Source organism: Strongylocentrotus purpuratus, unplaced genomic scaffold (assembly GCF_000002235.5).
Source record: "Strongylocentrotus purpuratus isolate Spur 01 unplaced genomic scaffold, Spur_5.0 spur5_scaffold_2, whole genome shotgun sequence".
In the NCBI taxonomy this organism is placed as follows: Eukaryota; Metazoa; Echinodermata; class Echinoidea; order Camarodonta; family Strongylocentrotidae; genus Strongylocentrotus; species Strongylocentrotus purpuratus.
The window spans coordinates 37,711,746-37,734,562 of NW_022145605.1; the positions used below are offsets into that span (position 1 = coordinate 37,711,746).

At 37.3% G+C, this 22,817-nt stretch overlaps 1 protein-coding gene across 5 annotated transcripts in view; it reads left to right on the plus strand.

Annotated features, from left to right (window-relative positions):
• The first annotated feature begins 8 nt into the window (after nt 1–8).
• LOC586216 (unconventional myosin-XVIIIa-like) overlaps nt 9–22,817 on the plus strand; it is a 64,201-nt gene continuing 41,392 nt past the window's right edge. Inside the window, exons 1-3 of one of the 5 annotated variants that reach the window (XM_030992349.1) lie at nt 9–124; nt 1,603–2,772; nt 20,208–20,435. In XM_030992349.1, coding sequence (XP_030848209.1) covers nt 1,675–2,772; nt 20,208–20,435 — 1,326 coding nt within the window. In that variant the 5' untranslated portion in view covers nt 9–124; nt 1,603–1,674. Of the gene's footprint in view, nt 140–223; nt 511–1,602; nt 2,773–20,207; nt 20,436–22,817 lie in introns of those variants that run through there. The other 4 variants (XM_030992353.1, XM_030992351.1, XM_030992350.1 and 1 more) reach the window with 4 other exon arrangements.

The window sequence follows — 22,817 nt, forward strand, 5'->3', positions numbered from 1 at the left end:
CGGGGATATCCCGTGCGTGTGTTCGTAATTCCTCCACTGTGCTCGCCATGTTCGTCAGTTTTGAAGTTCGAACCAAACCGAGAAAACTACAATCTACAGAAATTGTGAAGGAATTTTTGATGCGGTAGGTAAATTGAAGGTATACGACATTGTATGATATTAGATTTTGTATATTTTTGTGTCAGCTAAGAATTCATTCTTTTTTGTGATGGTGTTGGAAATGTCAAAACAGACGATGGTTGAGGAGGCGACGAGTTACCGATTGAGTGGGAAACACGGAGGGTAGTTTTGTAATGCTGCTCTGCCCGAGTATCGGCTGGAAACCCTGGTAGAGTTTGGGCACACACTCCAGTCGAGAGTGGAGAAAGGCAGAAGGATCAAAGATCGCGTCAATGCAATGGCAATGGTGAATGGGCCTATGGGCATGATCATGCTAAATAGTTTCTTGAGTCGCCTCCCGAAGTCGACATAGATTTAGAGTAGAGGGGTGGACAATTCATCGACATCATGGTATTTGTTTGTTTGTTTGTTTTGACATGTTTTGTTCAGCTTTCAACTTATGACAATTTCTGATTTAATTATTTACATCACCTTGTGGGAGTTGTAGAGAAAAATCAGACACAGTCAATCTTATTTATCTTTTGAAAGTTAAAGATAAAAAAGTCCAGTTTTTATGGTAAAATTGTTATTCACTGTTTGATCTATATTACTTAATTTCATTGATGCATAAGTTGTAACATTGGTTTCCTCTTGAGGGTTGAGTTGCCACAAGTCATTATTTAGGGTCTAGGATAATAATATCATTTTAGATTATGTTTTGTAAATTATTCAACCACTGTATCTCTGCCCAGTTGATATGTGAATCAATAGTCATACGTAAAGTAAATTCTTGTCTTTCAATGATCTAACAACATACATGTACAAATCACTAAATGTCAGAAAAAACAAACCTTTATTTTGAACTTCTCATTTCACTTACATGTAGATCTAGATCTAGGCTAGAATCTACTTGGCCTTTTATTAGTTGGGTCTGTAATGATATATATATAATCTATCATTTGATTTCCATGGATATCAAATTTCTAATACTCCAACATTATGCCCTTTAAAACAGCCCAAAGTCCCAAACACCATGTCAATTCATTTATTTTGGGGACTACCATTTACTGTACTGGAAAAACCTGTACAAAACCGCTGAAGTTTACTCACACTGATCTTTTGTGAGTTTTGGTGAGTAGTGCGCATATATGCTACTTGTAGGCACTCAGCATGCGTTACCACGGAAGTGAAGAGACTCTCGTGCAAAAATTGTTACATCTTACCAAAGTTTGCATTTACACTGCAAAATCAGTGAAACTGCAGCAGGCGTTTCAAAAAATTTGATTTTTTGTTGTGTGCCGGTACAGCAGAACGTGAAAAAATCAAAGAGTTTTGGTTGCAGTGTATATAGTAGACTTAATGAATTGCTGAAGTGTTGCAATAAAAGATTTGATGCACATTTTTAAGGAATGATGCATTAAACATTTTATTCTTTTTATTTTATAGGAAAAGTAATTCCCTTATTATTTTATTTTCCTAATTCTATTCTGTCCTTATTTTCAGGAATAAAGCTGAAATGCTAAAGGACTTCTTTCAAATCTGATTACACTTGGATGTACTAAGGATTAAACCACCATGTTCAGTTTTAAGAAGAAGGATAAAGAGAAGAAGGAGAAGAAGAAGGAGTCTAAGCGAAACAAGGAAATGTCTCAGGAAGAGTTGAGTCGCCTGGAAGACATCAAGAAGGGCCTCAAGAAGTCGAGTTCTCGTCACAAGGCGGGGGCGCCCAGTCATCTTCCAGTCAAGTCCCACGCCTACACGGTCCCTGAAGAACACAGCAATGGTCAGTACAGCATGGAAATCAGTCTGGGTGTCAATGAGAGGAGCGTTGACGGTCCCTTGACCAGCCCAAGCGGGAGTGATGCAAGTGGGGCTTCCACGCCTGGTTACGAAAAGGGAAGCACGGGAGATGTCAGGATACTACCTGCTTCTGCGCCTCCCCTTGAAAATATAGCCGAAGAGACGCGGCACACCAAGGAGGCAACGTTCGAGAAAAAGCGCAAGTCTTCTAAAGGGAAAGGGATTCTGAAGCTTAGGTCGTCCAGTCATGCGTCTACAGATGCTCCTGTCAACGAGGTGGTTGTGAAGGTCAATGATACAGTGCTCTTGGCTAAAAATACTGCGTTTAATGAGAGGGTAGGAGATGAAGTGGATGGAGAGCTTGGGTACCAGATACCACATCCCAAAGCTGAACCAGAAGCCCCTGGTGAAAAGACATTCAATGTTGATTTACGCCTTCCGGTAGTTGCTCCGCCCAAGCCCCCTCGAGCAAGAGACGTCATTCTTAGTCGCCAACCCAACGGTGGATTTGGATTCACGCTACGCAGAACCAATATCGAAGAGCGCTCCGGACCTGATGGAGCCATAACTCGTCGACAGGTTCATTTTGCTGAACCGAGTGCAACTCAGCGAGAAAATGCAACTGGACTACTGCCGGGTGACCGCCTTGTGGAAGTTAATGGAACTAACGTGGAGAATAGTCCTCGAGATGGCATCATTGAGTTGATCCGGAGTTCAGGTGATGCGGTGACCCTCAAAGTCCAGCCCATCCCAGAGCTGATTGAGTTGAGCATGAGGTCTGGGATGGACGGGTCTGAGGTTCATTTTGAGGAACAGCTCTTGAAAACAGGAACGTTGGCCAGGAGTGCCAGTCTAAGGCACAAGGACAAAAAGGTAAGTGGATCAATCGCTACATTATGACTATTTCAAATTGTCAGAGATTTCATGACTTTTAAAAAATTAAATTGCAAACTAGATTAGTGTCCAGATTACCACCGTGGTCCATTTTCTCAAAACCGTTATAAATCTAAGTTCATGGACATCCCATAGAAAGGTGTGTTAATTCTATAACACAGGATTCAATGGGATGTCTAAGTAAGAAGTTAGACTTGACAGTGTATGACGGTTTTGAGAAACGGCCCCATGGTGACCATCTTGTAGGTATTAATGTTGGTCATTTTGTTTGTTTTTCTTTCTTTCATTTGTGACATCTTTTCTCAACAGTCAAGTCGGTGTCATCATTTGGTAGAGGGAACAGAACTCACTTGTAGATTAGAATAACTTGGAGCCTGACATTCACTCAAAATTTGCTTCACAAGTGTCTGGGGGCAGTGTACACAAGGGTTAACAACTCATTAGCATATTTAGTATCAAGTTACCCACCCCCCCCCCCCCCCCCCAAAAAAAAAAAAAAAAAAAAAAAGGTAAAGAATCATCTTTTGAAAGAACAAAAAAAAAGAAGACAGATCATGCTTCATAACTGTATGCAGTTTGGAGCTCTTAACGATGAATTGATTTTCCTTTCCTACCAAATCCACAATATAAACAAATACAAGTATTATGATACCCGGCTATCCCTCACTTCATTACTCATGTACTGTACATGTACATACTCCCTGTTCATTTTGCTGGATAACGGCAAAGTACAGTGCCACAATCAGATTTAGAGCTTAGCATAGTGGGAATAACAGAGCTCACTCAAAGTGAGCCGGCATTAGGATTCGTAATTACTCATTTTCACACCTGTCACCTCGTTAGTTCTCCTGTGTGGAACAGAGGATATTGCTGCTAATTTATTTTCTGCTGACTTTTGGTTGCCCAATGGAACAAACAGGAGTGCCGCAGTTGGCATGTGTCACTTGATACTATAGTGTACAGTTATAAACTGTAAATTCTCTGATTACTGTGGCAGTTCAAGGATTCAATCCATGGCTATAAAATAGTTAATAAAAGTACAAGAAATCTAGAAGACATGTCTTTTTATTGAATCAAATGTGATTCTCCCATACATGTATGTGCATGTAGTAATGTACATTATCTTACATTTCCATCAATTAAAGACTCTCTGAGAACTTGGGGGAGGAGGGTATCTCTTTTAATTGGACTAAAGGTTTGCTGTGTGTAGACTTGTTACATGTACTGTACACCCATTTAATGGATTTCCACCAAGTCTGGTGTCAGCGAATTATGACCTCCTGCACATAGAAACTGAGGATCCTTCCCTTTAAACCACTCAAGCCCTGCCTATTAAAGTGTACATGTACATGTACTACTACTGGTCATGCTGATTTGAGGGAGGACTTGATGTATTGTATCCACATAAGAGAAGGAATGTTTACTATCCAATGTATCGAAGCTGGAAGCAGTGTCCCTGTTTGTACTGCTGAATGTACATGTACATAATACTTTCTGACTCTCCAGGTATCTTGCACTTTTATAACTGACATGTACAGTACATTGTACAGTAGTGTGGCGTTGAAAAAGTATTATATATGACTGAGAGCAAAATTGTCTATACTAGTCAAGATTGCAATTCTTTGTAAATGACATGTGTACAAACTACAATGAACCCACATTCCGATTTCTCATGATATTGTTTTGAACAAATTTGAAATCAAAATTTAAACATTAAATTAAAAATTCTCCCTTTTGCTTATAATTTTTCTACTGTTTATGCACATGTACATACTGAATGAAGTGCAGTCACATCACAAAAGCACATGTACTGTTTGTGGTACACACTCATCACTTCATTATTTCCTGCCCTTGAGAATACCCATAGAGATTAATACAACACAATACATTTTCTGCCTGTACAAATATGCAAATGAACAAGTGAAAGACATTGCATATAAAAGTATGTACTGTACATGTATACTGTGTGGTGTATCAATCATGTATAAATTATCTGAACTATGAAACCACATGCAGCTGTAACTGTATCCTTGTGGCCTCCTCAAGTCCAAAGTCTAGACCAACGTCTTGCTGCTTGCGTAACCCACAACCACAGGTCACGCATGCCAGTGGGGTTGTCCTATCTTGAATATCAGATTAAAGATTTGAATCTGTTTGAGGAGACTAATGAGAGGTAACTCACTGAGGGTGTAGTGGGGAAGTTACCCATTGCCTGTTTTGGGTTCTTCATTTACTTGATTCACTATGAAATTATGAATCATTCAAGTTAATAGTTGCTTCTTGTACATGTACGTAATCAGTCAGCCTATGTACAGTGTACATGTACTGTCCATGTGTACAGTACATGTACGTGTGCATTTCTTGTTCGTACAGGTCTACATGTACATGTATGTGCATGTAATGTAGATGTACTGTATATCCATTTGAAATCAAAGCCAGATTAAACATAAAACAGTGCATACATTAAATCCCTTTTTTTTTTTTTTTTTTTTATTTTTTTTACACTAGAAAGCTTTTTTCGTAAATTATTAGCAGTTGCAGATAGAGATATTGGCAATGATTTTTATCGATTTTATTTCATTCTTTGAAATACCCAGTACTTACCAGATCACTTTGGTAGCATTCCAGAGTGTTCTTATCATTTTTTCCCCCTGATATTTTCCAATTTATTTTACACGTATTCTCAAATGAACAAGGCTATTGAGAGGAAGAAAAAAGTTTTATCTGCTCCAGTGGACATAAAGAAGGAATCAATGAGTCCAAAGAATTACATTGTGAAACTCCCTTTCAAACTGAATCAACTTTTGTTCTGTTTTATAAACTGAGTATATGGTGCCATTGATTTGAAAACTAGGCAGGAGAGAAAAAATAAGTAAGACTTCCTCATACATGATGGACTTTAATCTGCTTATATTCTTCAGTGCACCTGTTTGATCTAGATTAATATATTATAAACATGTACATGTACATGTACATGTACTCTGTAGTAGATGTAGAAACCTGATACGGTATAAAAACCATGACACATCAAAACTTTTAAGCGAAACCTGTGGCGCGTCTTTCCTGTGGCTTTTTGGCATTATCGATTGTCTTTCATTTCATAAAATCTTTAATCTAGTAAACTTTGGCATGCATGTAAATGTACATGTACATTGTAGTCATATTATGGCTTATTGTGTAGTTTTATTAATTACATTTTTTGTATGTGCATTACATGTAAATGTACTTACAATTGTAAGTTATCGGTAGTTAGTAAACTAACTTAGCGTTTTTGTCTTATGCTCTGGGGTACATTGTGATCCAGTAATGTTGCCTGGCCAAAAATTTGTTGAATCAAGAGCTGTGGAAAGATGCACCACAGGCTTCCAAGATGTACGGTATTGGTGGCATTGCTTACACTGTACACAGATCTTTTAACGTTTATTTCTTCGTGCGGGTTTTGAATACTTCTTACATGTACATATCTGGACAAGCTATCAAATATTCAAAGTACCTGGGCCCAACCTTTGTTTGCCATGCAGGAAACCATGTACACTTGTACAGTGTAGCCAGCTCTGACTGACCAGAGAGGAAAGTAGCAAATATGTGCCAAAATGCTTCAGCGCTGTTTGTTTGCTAGCTTTGATGTGGTTTTTCTTTTTTTCTTTCATTTCTTGTAGAATGATTGGAATGCATAGTTTGGTCAATAGTTAACTGAACTCCTCCATTTGGTTATCAATAAAAAGTAGGTTGTATCCGCTTTCAAATTGTGAATAAAAATCAAACATGCAAGAGAACTAAATGCATGTACAATATTTATACAAGTGCAGTGTGATAGGTAATTTAACCACATACATTAAATGTACATTGTAATTGTACGAAAGTATGAAAGTACTCTTTTCTCAAAGGATTTAAAATAAATGTAAACATTACACATAAAAAAATGCTATTTTTCCACTTTTCTGTTCTTACAACTACAAGCCTACCAGTACATGTACTACAATGTAGTACGTAATGTATATTGTACACCCAGTGCACTGACATTAAACACTACACTAAAACTCATTCAAGCTCATTTATTATTGTACAGTATGTACATGTACATGTACTGTAATGTACTATGAGCAACATGAGGATGACTTGAATATCAGCTTTCAAACTGTAAACAAATGTGATCAAGATATCCTACCACAGCATAAAAACAGCAGCCCCAAGGTATAATTATAATGGACCCAGTAGATCCATTGTTATTGGTATAGGTTCATTGAATAGGACCTTTTATGTATGGGTAGGCCTATACAGCAGAGATGAATAGATCAGATCAATGATCAGGACACACCCCCTGTCAAAGACCTAGTGATAGCCAGTCTACATGGGATTAGTGAGTGGACAATACATCAATGGGCCCAGCATCTGGGGCAGTGCACAATGTACATCAGTGTGTCGTAGTGTAGTGCACATGAACATTGTACATATCCATGGCATACATGTTCATGCCTGCAGGGATAAAAAATAAATTTTGTATAATGTTAGCTTGAAATACCTACAATGCATATGTACTGTACTGTATGTATCCATTGGTCTACAGCCATACAGATACAATAATGAAGCCTAAACTGTAACCATGTTGACCAACAACCAAACAAGTACTGTACATTTATGACCATTTTAATACTGTACATAGTATGCCTTCATATTATATATCAATTTTTAAGCGCTGTTAGTCTGTTACAAAAGTCAAATGGAAATGCTTGGAAACTATTTGATTCAATAATGATTTGACATTCTTAATCATAAAAACTTGAATACTGCATATCTACATGTATACAGTACACTGTAGCTGCAAAATTGACATACTGTACACATGTACATGTACAGTACATACAGTATGTATGTAGGCCCAATCATATGTGTGCATGAACATTGTAGGTTGCAGGAATTGATTTGAATTATGAGAACAGTGAAATGTGGTGAATGAGAAAAATCAATTTCCACTAAAGGGGATTACCTACTCTACATGTACATGTACTGTACGTGATCCTTCACTGGTATAGAATATCTTGGCCGCAGTACAAATCTGTTTGCGGTTATAATCAATCAGCGAAATGTACCGTAATCAAATCTTCTCTCTTTCTATCAGGTCACACTGTACAATCATTTCAAAGATACTGTACATACTGTACCTCATACTCTACCTTATACTCTACCTTGTACTCTAGGACTGTACTATATATGCAGATTTACTACATGTAAGCATGGAATTATGGATGTATCATGTACATCAACAAATTAAGAGGGATCTGATTTAGATCTGTCATCAGATTATGATTTAATCACCAATGAGATCATTAGACCTGATGAGTGGGCACTGCTGAGAAATAAAAAGGTGTTGATGTACCGACTGTGAATCAGCAGTTGGTTATTCTCAAAAATCACAGTGTCAATGGTAGTGGTACTCTACTGTACAGGCTGTCAACTTGTCAAGTACATGTAGGACAAAGTCAATTGAATTGGTGGGATTAGACAAGGACATCCATCAGAAATTGCTCCACTCATGAATTTTAAGATTTTCAGAGTCTTTTTTTTTAATGTACATGTATCAATAATCAATTCAAATAAAAAGGCAGGACTTTGTTTAGTAAATCAAATTTACAGTTTAATTTGGCCCTTGATCTGTAGACAGAGGTAATTAAAATGTATTGTGAAATGGATCAACTCTCCAATGCTGAAGAATGAATATTTAATGAATTATACACAGTAGTACACAGTAGTATGCTGTATGTGACATCAAAATGGAAATGAAGAAGGGGAACACCATACATAAACCATGCAGATTTTTAGTGAACTTTGTCTAAACTTTCCTAAAGGGCAGTGACATACATGTACATGTACGTCCATCTCATTGAAGCGGTCAACCAGTTAAATGCAGGCTGTATGGCATCTTATCTTCTTCAAACATCAAGCAAATTGTAAACACAGACTTGTCTGTTTAGGCTGCCAGCCATCTCCAATCTTACAACCAGGGTGTTGGATGCTATCAGTAGCCATGGGCTATATTCCCAGCCAATCCAATTAGCATTAGAATGGGGTCATGACCTTTTACCTTACACTGACAGACAGTATATGACCTTGTATCAGGTTATGAGGATAGCAAACTATTCTTCTGACTTGTTTGGAAGTACATACAGTGTACTTGTCACTGTGTTTGTTTTCATGATCTTCATCTACATGAACACTTGAATTATGTACATGTACATGATTACGCCAGGGGCTATTCTTTTAGCCAGATATGGGTCACAGCCTTTAACCTTATTCTGGCAGTGTGTGACCTTATCTGAGGTCAACAAACTTTTCTTCTGACAAGGGCAAATGTTGAGGTGTTTGTACATGTACATGTACATGTACATGATGTTCATTGCTAGGGGCTATTCTGTCATCTAATCCAATTAGCATCAGAATGGGGTCACAACCTGTTACCTCGCTCTGTCAGTGTGTGACCTTATCTGAGGTCAACAAACTATCTATTGACATCTATTCTTGATGATGGACAGTTATAATACATGTATTTTTTAAACAAAAACAAAAAATGGAATGACATATTATTTGGATGAGTAATTCTAGCCACTTGAGTCTTGAGAGCAACATAACAAAAAAAAAAGAGAAAAGAGGAATATGGGAGGAGATGGAGGGTATACATGTACATGTAACTGCATTGATCTTCATTACCAAGTACCTCAGAGAGGACTTACAATGTAATGCTGTAGGTTTCCAGGTTCCATGGTTGCTTTACATGTACAACCATACACATGCTTATTTACATGTAGCTGTAGGGTAAAACCATCAAGGATCATCAACTGCAAATAAGAAGGAAAGGATAATGTTCAGTCCCACATGTTAAAAATACACGCAAGTTTGAGTGATGCCATCTCCAAACTTCTATTCCTACATGTACTGTACATGTATGTACAGTACATGTACATGTACATTATGAGTACATGTAATGTATTCTTAAAGCTACAGTATGTAGTAGTTCCCCTGCTTCTGTAATTGAGCAGTAAAGAATTGGTCGCCATGATACAGATGAGGGTGATTAGCTGTGAAGATTTCTGAGTTAATTAAACACCTTTAATTAGGAAGCCTAATGATGCTTTGTCTAATACATGTAGGAGCCATAATACATGTATGACTCATAGGAAAGGAATTTTAATCAGTCTGTGACTCCTCATTATACCTTCGCCTTGTACATGTACACATACTTTATTTTCAGAGAGGAGGGACAGGGTGGTGTGTGCCAGTCGGGGGGGGGGGGGGGGGGAGAAGGGGGGAGGGGGGAGGGGGAGGGGGGGGGGGGGGGGGGGGAGTGGGAGGGGGAGAGAGGGAGGGGGGGGGGGGAGAGGGGGGCAGTAATGTACAGTGCATGTATTCTGTTACATGTAGGACAGGTTGGTTTTATAGTATTGCCAATAAAAAATTGAAATTTACAATAAGCAAATCTTGTGGCAAGGAATGATGCCTGTACAGTAGGATCAGCATACAAGTAATAATATACATGTACATTAAGTTATGCACTTCACAAACATGTTTAGGGTCTACATACTAAAGAGAGTACAAACACACAACTTTTTATCTATAGAGAGTTATCAAGGTGTACAATTGGTAAATATTTGCACTTGAAGCATAATACAATACAGGTGTAAAGATATCAACCTTCATGCCTTTTGATATTTGATAAAGTGGTCATTGTTCCAAATTGTTAAAGCATGTTGACCTTAGACTTACATGTACTGTAAGTGTAGTCTGTTATCAAACATAAAAGGACAATGCATTGTTATTTCAATAATCATAATATCATAACAATTTATAGTACATCCATACCAAGGATGTTTATTGAAAATTTAGAAGCAAATGAGTGATTGCATACTTGATCATAAACCAGTTAACCCGTCAACAATTGAATTCTCTACTATCCATGCTATTAACAGGGACCATTCAGTTCCCCTAGGCAAAGCTACATTAAAAAAAACCTCTACATGAATTATGTACATCATAAATAACTACATGAACACTGTAGGCGACAATATTGGTTGATACATCACTATGAATATGACTGACAAAGAAAGCGGACAAAATATACAGTTCCTCAGGTAGACAAAGGAACATCCCTTCACTGCTACAGTATTATGTAAAAAGTGAAATAGCATGTGACACCTGTTTTTACATAATAGCAGTGACGGGATGTTCCTTTGTCTACCTGAGGAACTGTATATTTTGTCCGCTTTCTTTGTCAGTCATATTCATAGTGCATGTACATGTAGCACCCCCATTTACCCCTCATTACGGTACTTTGACAATCTTACTGTAGAAAGTAAAGTGCAGGTTCCTTCCTCGATGACTCACCCACTTACACATGTATAGCATGTCTGGCCCTTCAAATCAACCTTGAACTCCACTATTACATACATGTATAAAGTGCTCATCACTTTATCGCATTTTCATTCTGTAGGAGGGGAAATATCACGGCAGGTGTTAATTGTATCAAATGCAATCGTTCAGAACTGAAAGTCTACATACGGTATACATTATTTTGTACATGTTCATGTACAGTACATGTTCATGTATATATCCAATGTATTTGGCAGTTTTGTAGACCTTGAATGCCACTATGAAGTACTCATATTCTCATAATGATCATGATCTAGACGATAAGTTCTATCTCGATCATGATCTAGTCGATAAGTTCTATCTCGATCATGATCTAGACTATGATAAGTTCTATCTCGATTACATTCTGTAGGAGGGGGATATTTAGGTGGGTCCTTTACAAATGCAATATTTCCTATACTGTACAGTATAAACAACATGTCTGGCAGTTTGAATTGACCTTGAACTTCCCTACATGTACATGTACTGTACATGTACTCAAGAAGATATCTCATGCACAAAGAAGGGGGATATCGAGATGGGAGTTTGTTAAATGGAATAGTTCCTATAGTTCTGTATACATGTACATTCACATGTATGTACAGTACGTGTCTAATAGTTCATTTTTACGACCTTGAACTTTACTATGATGAAAATCTCTCTATGAAAATAGACGGTAATCGACCCCTTTCACACTCTGTGAGAGAGGGATATCTACAAGTACACTTGCAATAACATGTATAGTCATACAGTACAAGTACGTACAGTGTATGTTTTTTATAGAATCAATATTTCCCATAATTCTGTTCTACGTACTATTTACATTTTAACTGTTGTATGGTAATCTTTGAGCTGCCATGCATCGGAAAGGGACTGTTGATATTATGAAGTGAACAAGATTTTTTGTTCAATATAAAGACTTGCTTCCCCCCCCCCCCAAAAAAAAAGATTCAGTTATTATTGTACATTGTACAAGAATATTAAGCCCAGCGCACATACTGTACATGTATGTGACCCTCCTGCAATCTGATTTTCGAAGAAATTACGATCTTATTAGGTATAGAAATCTTTAAAAAATCATCTTCCTCAAATTTAAGTTCTGAATGTTAAAGGTACTAGGCCCCATTGCAGGCCAAAAAAATGAAAAAGTTAAATTCCAACTGCATTTAAAAGATAATACTAATTTAGAACTTCCCTAAAAAAGGTGGGGCTTGAAAATGACTTCAAGTGGGAAAATAACGACTATTAGTTGTCAAATCGACTTTAGGGCTATAGAGCCCAAAAGTAATAGTCTTGATTTTCAGACAATTGTACCGAATGGTCATACGTTTTATGCTGCGCAAAGATTCAATCAGTTTAATCTTGGCCATCACAAGAAGTGGGTTATTGATGTAGACAAATGCTCATGTACCCTTTACAACTCTTTTCATGTATGTTATTACCAAAGAAGAAAAAAAGCCAGTCAGTCACTCAATAGTGTCTGACAGTGAAGTCTAGCAAGTAAACGGGTTTCCTTGCATAATTTGAATATGAGGACACTGCTAACGTTTAAATTTCACAGATAGGACATACATGACATATTCATAATTCCTGCACAGTTCTACAGAATTTGAGGTTGGCTGCAAAAGGGACATAGTACCTTTAACAAGTGAAAATTAAGTGCCTCTCTTCTAGTCAGATCTAATGCTGAATCAGCTTCAAATCATAAACAATCAGCTTCAAATCATAGAAAATCACACTACTGATCTGATGTCACTACGATTCCCGGCCATTTTAGCTTTACCGCCTCTAACAAGGCATGAAATCCCTTGAAATCTTAGTTTTGTCAATCATTATCATATGCTCATTCAGACCCTGGATCATTGAGATTTTGTTTGTGTCAAATGCTGCAGTACAGTAGTCAGATGGAGTGTGTGTTGGGCTTAATATCTTGTTACCTCAAACCACAGCTGGTAGCACCTCTTCCTTCCCATCTTTCACCTTTTCCTTCCCATATATATCCTTTTCTTCCCTTCTGTCTGGCTCCATTTCAAAGTAATTTTGATAACAATATTTTCTCTCTCTCTCTCTCTCTCTATATATTTTTTAAAACCTGATTCCTATTAATCTAAATTCAAAAACAGAATATTCATGCTGTTCGTGTAAAATGATACCGGTATGTCCTTGATGAAATTTCAAGTTTCTGTTACAAATGATGCTTAAACATACTTTGTACATTTCAGTATACAATGTTTCATTGTGCATTTATTCATTATTTTATGTTCTTCCTTTAAATAAAGAAACATTCATCATCTATCGTAGAACTATACAGTTTTTATACAGCCATACAGTGAATTTTGGTTTAGTGTATAGTCTAAACAGTGTCTGGTGAATGTGATAGCATCATTCAAATGTCCCATTTACATGTACAGGTGTACAGTACATGCTGTACATGTACATGTAATCAAATTTATTAGACATGATTTTGTCAGTCCCCTATAATTAATATTAAAATCTTCACTGTCACACCTCTACCCCCCCCCCCCCCCCCCCCCTCCCCCTCTCTCTTTCTCTTTCTCTCTGGTACCCGATCAATCTTCAAGGTATCTCCTTTCATCTCTAGCATTCAGCCTTTCATCATGGAGAGAAGGAAAGCATTCCATTTGCATCTCTCTGACTGCATGCAGTAGAGGTATCAAATGATGATGCTAGTGAACTTGTATAAAAGTGACACTTCCGGCAAGTTTCCAACGCTAACGATATCTAATATTCGCATGCTCTCTTTTTCTCTCTCTCTCTCTCTCTTTCTCTTTCTCCCAACCTACCCCTCCCTTATCTCCTTATCCCTCCTCTGTCTTTTCTCCATTCTCTCTTGCTTGCTGTTCAAAGATCTGTTTCTCTGTAAGCTTCCAGTAATGCCATCTTCAATAAATGTTTGACCATCTTACAATATTTCAGTATCGCTTCCCCCCCCCCCTCTCTCTCTCTCCCTCTCCCTCTCTCTCTCCCTCTCTTTCCCTCTCTCTCTCTCTCTCTCTTTCCCTCTCTCTCTCCCGCTCTCTCCCTTTCCCTCTCTCTCTCCTGCTCTCTCCCTCTCTCCCTCCCCCTCCCTCTCTTTCCCCCAATTCTAATTATTTCTCTAGCTACCCAATCATTCATTCTTCTTTTAACCCTCATCTTCATCGAATCTTCGCGTGATTGATGCCTTCCAATTGCCATCTTCCATCATCATCATCATCATCATCATCATCATCATCATCATCATCATCATCAGCAGCAGCGCACTATTCTACCCCCCTAATGATGCCTCTATGTTCCCCACCGGTTTAATTAGGTGTGCTCTCTCGTCTTGTCTCTCTGATTACACCTGCTTAGCATATCGAAAATGATGCAGTCCACTGATGTTGGTTCCTCTTTATGTCACTCTCATCAGTTCTGAGAGAGGTAGACATGAGATGGATGAAGCGGTACTGATTAGAGCATGAATGTTTTTTGTAGAGAATAAGAGGGAGTAGGAGGAGAAATAATGATGCAGATTGGTTCCTGTCCATCCATCCTTCTGCATGATCAAATTGACATTGAGGGAGGGTGTTTATACTGGCGCTCTGTCTGTAGTGCGGATGATGTTTCCATGACGACCGACTGGTATCAGCGCCTGCTTTCTGCCTGAGATATCCACAGAAAATGTAGCTTGGAGTCTGGCCTCATTATATGAATGGATAATGAATCGTGTCTTGTTCTTGCAGTGCCATCAGCCTTTATCAAGTCATGTTCATGTACATGTACCATTTTGAGCATCAGTTTCTTCATCACAGTGTTGCTCTGTTTCCCTGGTATTTAGTGGACTAGTACTTGGACTTGAACCTATTTTAATGTACGCTTCATTCTCTAGGTGTCTTTATAAATGGATTTTATGGAGATTACTTTTTGACTTTTGAGGAGATTGTAGAGGAAGAGGATACGAGGAGCTCTTCAGTGTGGAGAGGATGCCTACAGTTTAATTATAATTGCTCTGTGTTGTGCCAGGGAGATGGCATTTTGCTAAATACAGTGTTGTCAGTCAGTGTTGGCTACACATGTTACAGTAGTTCTAAAATCTTTGTGCTGAGATGAAGGGCAATTGATGTGGCTCATGATTTGATATGAGTAAATTTATGGAGGCTTCTGTTATTATTGATTGGTAATGGGTTTGCTTTAAGTATAAGCTGGGATAATGATTATCATTATAGGAGCTCTAGAATGGTCACTATTTCATCAATATCCGTTTTCAGGGATTGCCATTTTGTTGTTCTTGAATACATGGGTATGTTTTTAGCTCGTAAGCTGTGATAATGATTGTAATTCCAGGGACTATATAAAAACGGTCATTATTTCACCACTATCTGTTTCTGGGGTTAAATGGACATACCGGTACTGTATTTGTGAATTTGTGGATAGTTTTTAAAAGCTGGGTTTTCAGTGTAATGTGTACATGTAATTATGCGTCCATAGAGGACTGCAGTACATGTAGGTAATTACTATTTGGAGGAATATCATTTTTTTTAATTCTTCTTTTTCTTCATGATTTTAAAATTCTTTTGATCAATATTAATGTGCTTTAATCTGTGTACCAGATATCATTACAGCAAATCATGCATTTGTTTGAGGTTGGCATGTTAAGCATATTTTACCATGAAGAAAAATAAAAGGGTAATTATTCTTGCTTACGAGTCTATTGAACAGATGATGCCTCTTGAATTGTTGATTGTCTGTGTGTGACCCATTCAAGATCTATTGATTCTTTAACCTAATAAGCCAATAGGGTCAGTTCTGGAGCAGCCTGTCATGTTTTTAAAATTTGATGATAGCGAAAGCACCTCGCCCCCTCGGATGCAGCACTGCTTGACATATAGGTTGAAAATGAATTCTTTGATTGTGAAGTCACGATGACATTCAGCGAGTAATTTGTTTTAATCAGTCGTAGGGTGTAAGGGAGATCTGTATGTGTATTAGAACTTGCTGAGGTTGATCTGCAGTTATTTCACAAGACGGTTGGTGGAGAGAGGATGGCCTGGCGATCAGTAGGAGACTACCGTAGAAGAAATTACTGGTGCCTCTAATATACTTGTGAATGGAATCAATTCTGTTGGAAAAAAATCACCTTCACTTTGGTTACTTGGAATATCATGTTTGGTTCAATATTTAGGAGAAATTACTGGTGTCTTTTGATATGTATTGAATCATTTCTGTTGGTAGAAAATGACCTTTACTTTGGTTCCTGGGAATATAGTGTTTGGTTCAATATTTAGGAGAAATAACCGGTGTCTTGTGATATTGAATCAATTCTGTTGGAAGAAAAATAATGACCTTCACTTTGGTTTATTAAACTTGGAATATGTGTCAGCTGTTCAACATTTTGATCGCTTTGCAGATTTTGGAGATCAAGCATTATTTTTGTCTTCATCTTGCTTCAATTGTTTACATACAGTACTGTCGCGATATTGATTAGAAATAGATTGGATTTGAAATCTCTGCAAAGAACCGGGAGCAATACTTCAGCCTATTGCTGGGAGGAGATAACCAGGGTTTTAGTCATATTCTAGATCTACTTGTATGCTTGTTTTCCGCATGCTTTGTGTGATCAGTAATTCTGGATTCGGTTATGTGCTGGAGAAAGGATTTCCAATATTCCATCTTACAAAAATGATGTACATGTACATGTAGCCTTGATGTTCTAAATTTTGCAAATCATCTTATCAGTCAGAATGTGCTTTAGATTTTAGAAGACTTAAGTGTTGGACTAAATAAGATGCTAGATGCTATTGCTTATCACAGCAATCATCAATCATCATACTTATTCATTGATAGTTGAATAGCGATCAGTTTTGTGATAAGATAAAAAATAGTATCTGGAATTGATTTATGTCAAATTATTTAGTAGAACATATTTCAAATTAATTTACAAGAAAAATAATAAAAATTCAATCTACAATGATAAATAGAAATGACAATATCAAATTTCAGACATGGTTTCATTTACAAGTCACAAGTCTTTCAGTTTCACAATGACAGCTAAATGCTAGAAGATTGATATAATTTGTTATTATGAGTAATCACTTTTAAAATCTAAATAATTTTTATAAAGATACTTTGTCGTCATGAATATGAATTCCAAACATTTTAGGTAGAGTACTTGTATCATGTACAGTATCTCAAGGTTCCATGTATTTCCAGATACTCCTGCAAGGCCTCGAATCGGAATTCAATCAATTCACACAGAGTATGCGTAGTGAATGTCTCATTATAATGCAGGTTGACTTGGTGAACTTCATGTTCTGATCGTATGTGATTGATGGCAAGATTATGTTACATCAACACTGACTCGTTCTACGCTATGTGATGGCGTTGCTTTCCTGCGCATGCTTGGGGTTCAGGGAGCCATTGCACCTGTGGTAGATTTGCCGGTGTTTGCGTCTCCAGTTTCCCTCCTCCTCCAAGTCCATTTGTGTACTTGTGTTGTCATGGTAACTGTTGGTACTGTAGGGATTGTTTTGCTGTAGTTATTCTCACCTGCTTTGAATAGGACCTTGGCAGTGTCTTATGATTCAGATTGTTCAATTCTTCAAGAGACTTAAAATGTTATCAAAACATACATGTACATGTACATGTACATGTACAGTACATGGACATGGTACACACCTACTGTAGACTGTATATAATTTTAATTTCAGCAGTTTTAGAACAAGATGATTTCATTTGTTTAAATCTTTGATTTGGGAGCTTGTCTCTGTGTACTACATTTATCTACAGAAGTACATGTACACATTCTAATGTACATTCATGTACATCTGTTGAGTTCCAGATACAGTTACCTCTGGCACTTGAGTAATTGCAGTTAATAGTCCTACTCTTTGGCTTTGTAGGAGGATCGGAAGTCAGTCTCTATGTATTTAGTTAATTTTAGGAATTTAACTGGTCCATGTATGGTATCGGTATGAAACTTAAATATTAAAGTGCTGATTACGATTTCTTACAGTCTGCAATTCATCTTCTGAAAGATTGTACCAATTTGTTAGTGGCTTTACCCTGTCTTTGAGTGGATCTGTCAATTAAGCAATATATATTTTTAAATTTGAAACTAGTCTTGCGTTTGTATTACCCTCTTTTAATGTTTATTTCCATTGGCTCAGCAACTCTAAACATGCACAGACATGCATTGTGTTGTTACCTCTTTCAGGCCATCACATTCTGTGGATGGTTCTTGAATATATTTGAAACTTTGTATTGCAGATATGAAGGAATGATACAACTTTTGATTTATAATACTGGAACAGACAGTCATCCCCTAATTCATCATTACCAAACAGTTGCATTTACCATCAAGAAGTACAATATGGATCTCAGAAACTTATGAATTACCATTGATTCCTGACAAGAGCAAGGACTCATTCTAATTTAATCTGTAGAGGACAGTGGTGTCACTAAAGACTGGACCCTAAATTTCCATCTTCAGTCAATTCATCAAGAAGTTGGTAAAACACATTTCCTGTATACCTTGAACTTCATAAATTGAGAACCTTAAAGGAGTACAGTCGCATCTCAAGACAGCATATGCAATCAAAACCATGATTTCTAGCGGTACAAGCCTTAAAGTACGACTTGGCTTAGATGGCTCTGCCTCGGGTGCTACGTATGCTACCAACACCCGTGCTGCCAAGACACATGCCAGGAGACAAGCAAAGAGATTGAGTCTTACCAATGTAAGAATCAGACCTGATAAAAACCTGATTTTTTTTCCCCTCATTTTATCCTGATTTTTCTGATTTTTCCATTATTTTCTCTATTCTTCCCTATTTTCCCCTATTATTTTCCAATTTTTCTTACTCAAAAGGGGGGAATGTTGTTAAATGCCATTCCCCCCCCCCCCCCCGAATCCTCTCCTTTTTTCTTTTTTTTTTACTCAAAGGGGGCGTGGTTGAGGGGGGGGGGATTTAATTTGTTTTAATTGTTTTTTTAGTGCTCACTATAACCCCTGAAGAATCAGCAGGGTAAAGTTGACATGGATAGTGTCTGCCTGGGTTTAATAAGGCTTTTGGATGAGGAATTTATAATATATGTACATGTAACAACATACAAAAAATAAAAAAAGTGTTTATTCCTTTATGCTGGGCATACAATATTTAATTTCTGCTGGGAATGTTCAAACCCCCTTCTGATTCTCAGTGTATGCTATCGTCAGCTGATAGCCAGAAGGGCGATAACTGATAACTTGGAGAGAACACCAGTTAGGCTAAGGTTTTGTACATTGCATCTTTAATAAGTACAACTTTGTCTGTTTTCTGTAGGCTAATTCTTAAGACTTAAACTTAAGTTGTTAAACCCTTTGTTGTATCCTGTGCAAAATACCCCTTAATTCTCTTAAACTCCTACAAATTGAAGATACAAAATAGCTGGGTCCACCTACTTCCTCAAAACAGCCACTTTCATCAGTAGTGCTGTTCAGACCAGTGTTACACCTTTCAAGACGCACATGTTCAGTAGCTGTTGTGCGTGTTGTCCAACGGCAGCCTCCATTCTAAATTGTTGGATAATTAAAGTGGTCAACAGACAACATATGTATCCTTTGGAATTGATCATGGAGGTTAATTATTTTGTTTTTAAAACATGATATTGTTTGAAATTTAAGCAAAGTCAGACAACAGAAAAATATTTAATTATCAGGTTGTTGATTGTAAAGAGGTATATTTAAATTCAGTGTAAAGTTTCCTTGAATTTTCTTTTATATTCTATTTTTGTTTAAAGGGGAAGTTAGATTGGGCATCACACACTTAACCCGCTACTGTATTCAAGATGAAGGAATCCAGCTTGAAGGTTGTTGCATACTTAATTGTTTTTTGTACAAATGAAGATGCCCCTGTTTATACTGGATATATACAGTGTACACGTACATGTACAAGTAATATCCTGTTTTTCATGAGAAGACTGTCTGTGTTGCTCTAGAAATGTATTTATCTCTGCAAGACATTTTTTTAATATCTTTTCTTTGTCTTTGACAGGCCAAGAGCGATGAACAGCTGGCCCAGGAGAAGGCGTGGCTGGAGGCGGAGAGGGTGTGGTTGGTCCACCGAGGGGGCTTCTCCTCAGCCAAGAGACTGGCCAGGACGCCCAATGGGGTATCAGCAGGCGAGGATAGCAACCAGCTGATGATGGGCGAAGGAAAGGTCAAGGTCAAACTGGAGCAAGGTGAAGAGGTTCTGGAGGTGGAGGAGGAAGATGTAGAGAAGGTGAGATTCTTATTTTTTTACCTTTTTATTTAATTTTTTTATTGAACAAAATAACAACATACAAATAAAACACCAATTATGAACGATGCACCATTAAAAGCAAGCCTTAAAGTGCCAGCCAAAACATCTGAAAGGGGCCGAATTAAATGATTTTAACCTCCGGTTGCTGTCATAGTGAATCACTCATTAGACCTTTACAACAAAGGATGTTGTATTGCCCTTTAGGTGCCAAAGCATCGGTTGGTCGGTAAGAACTTTAAAAAAAAATTCAAAAAAAAATTCTTCTTTTCTCCCTCTTACATTTCAGTTTTTAATGCTTTCATATTTTTTCACTTAAAAACGGTAAAAAAATAATAAATTAAAAGCCGATCGTAGATTTCAAGATTTTTGGGTCGGTCGCAAGAGCAATACAACATCTTTTTTGTAGGCCTTATACAAGAATGGCCATGACTATGTGTCATAAGAAAGATATAAACTAGAGGTAAAGTAAACCATGAGTACACTGACCACTTCCTCAGAGGACTTGATACTTTGCCCATTTTCTTTCTCGAGGTATGACATTTTCAATTCTCTGTTTACAACTTCCAGTTTACTACAGCTTAAGCATTTCAAAATTGAACCTTGAAATTTCGCATTTAGATATTTTAAATATAGGCCTATATTTGATTTCATGTTTTTTCAACTTACAACTAGAGGACGTTAATTCTGTGTTTAAGGATATGATATATCCCTTCTGGATCTCGTTAGAAATGTATATTTTTTGTACTTTGATTAATAATAAAAATGATAGTGAACATTTGTAATGACACCCGTCGCCCAGTTGTGAGAAACTGGTATAATTGTAGGCATACATCTACAGTATAAAGTTATTCAAGACAAGAAAGCAAGTTAACATAATATTAACATATTTCAGGACACGATTTTCCATTTTATCGATTTTATTTTGATATTTACCCAAAGATATTCTCACAAATTATAGCCCAATATACTTCAGTGGTCATTTTAAAGGCATGCATGTTGCTATGAAACTAAATATCAAGAATTTTGTTGTTGTTAAATATTGGGGTTCATTTTTTATTTGGGCCAGTTAGTTTGTTTGTACCTGCCCCTTCACAGAACACATATACAAAGGGACAAGGAGCACTGATTGATAGAGATAACATTACAACATTGAAATCATATCTTGATCACTTAAGTGACATTAATTAATAAAACAATTTTTTTTTTTAAAGTGTGGGAAAGAAAGAAAAGTATGGGAAGTTTTTATCCTAGGATGTAAAAGATTTTAGCCTACGTGAGAATTAGAACATACTGCTGAATGAAACAATGGGATTTCAGTGCCACTCTTTCACCTCGGTGACTTTGCTTCGTGAGATTATGATATCATTTAAGATTAGCAAAAAGGAAACTGGATCAATTTGTGTAGCTTCATAGTTATCGAAAACAAGGGCAGAATAACATTGGTCATTAAACAGATAACAAGGTAATTCGACCATCAAAAAAACAAGGATGATAGATTATCTACATGTATGAGAGCACAGTTTGATGGAAGGGGGGGGGGGTAGATACTTGTAAAATGAATGCAGGAGACAGAAGGCCTATGAGTATTGGAGGATATTAGATTAATATAAGAGACAGAAAATATGTATTATGAACCTGCTGTTTTCTCAGTCATCCAGCATTGTCTTATCAAGTACTCATCAAGAGTTGAATCATGCATTGAGGTGACGGTATACTCATGAGTCGTGATGTAGAGAGAGAGAGAGAGAGAGAGAGAGAGAGAGAGAGAGAGAGTCAGAGAGAGAGAGAGTCAGAGAGAGAAAGAGAGAGAGAGAGTCAGAGAGAGAGAGAGAGAGGGAGGGAAGGGGGGGGTATAGTTTCGGAGGATATGAAATTAATATTTAGAGACAGATTACACTCATCAAGTGCTGAATCATAAATGTATGTGTGTACTTTATAGGTAGAGAGACAAATTAAGAGAGAGAGAGAGAGAGACTCAGGGCCCTGTTACAATTTGAATTTTTTAACTGAGCAGGGCTTATCATGAGCACGCTTTGACGATTGAATGCCATGTGAACGGATCCCTTAAAGGGGAAGTCCACCCTGAAATTAAGTTAGTTTTAATAGGAGTAGAAAATTGAGAGAAACGAGTCAGTGAAAGTTTGAGCAAATTCCAATTAAAAATAAGGAAGTTAGGATTTTTGAAGTTGTAATCAATCAAACACAAAGTGGCAACTCTATGACGTATCATGCGAGCTCAACTTCCATTTGCTCAGTACTAAAAAAATCTAAAATTTTCATTTTCCCTCAAGAAAAATTTCAACCATACATGCAACCTAAATATAATAATTGCAAATATGTTTCTATACTCCCCCTGCAAGG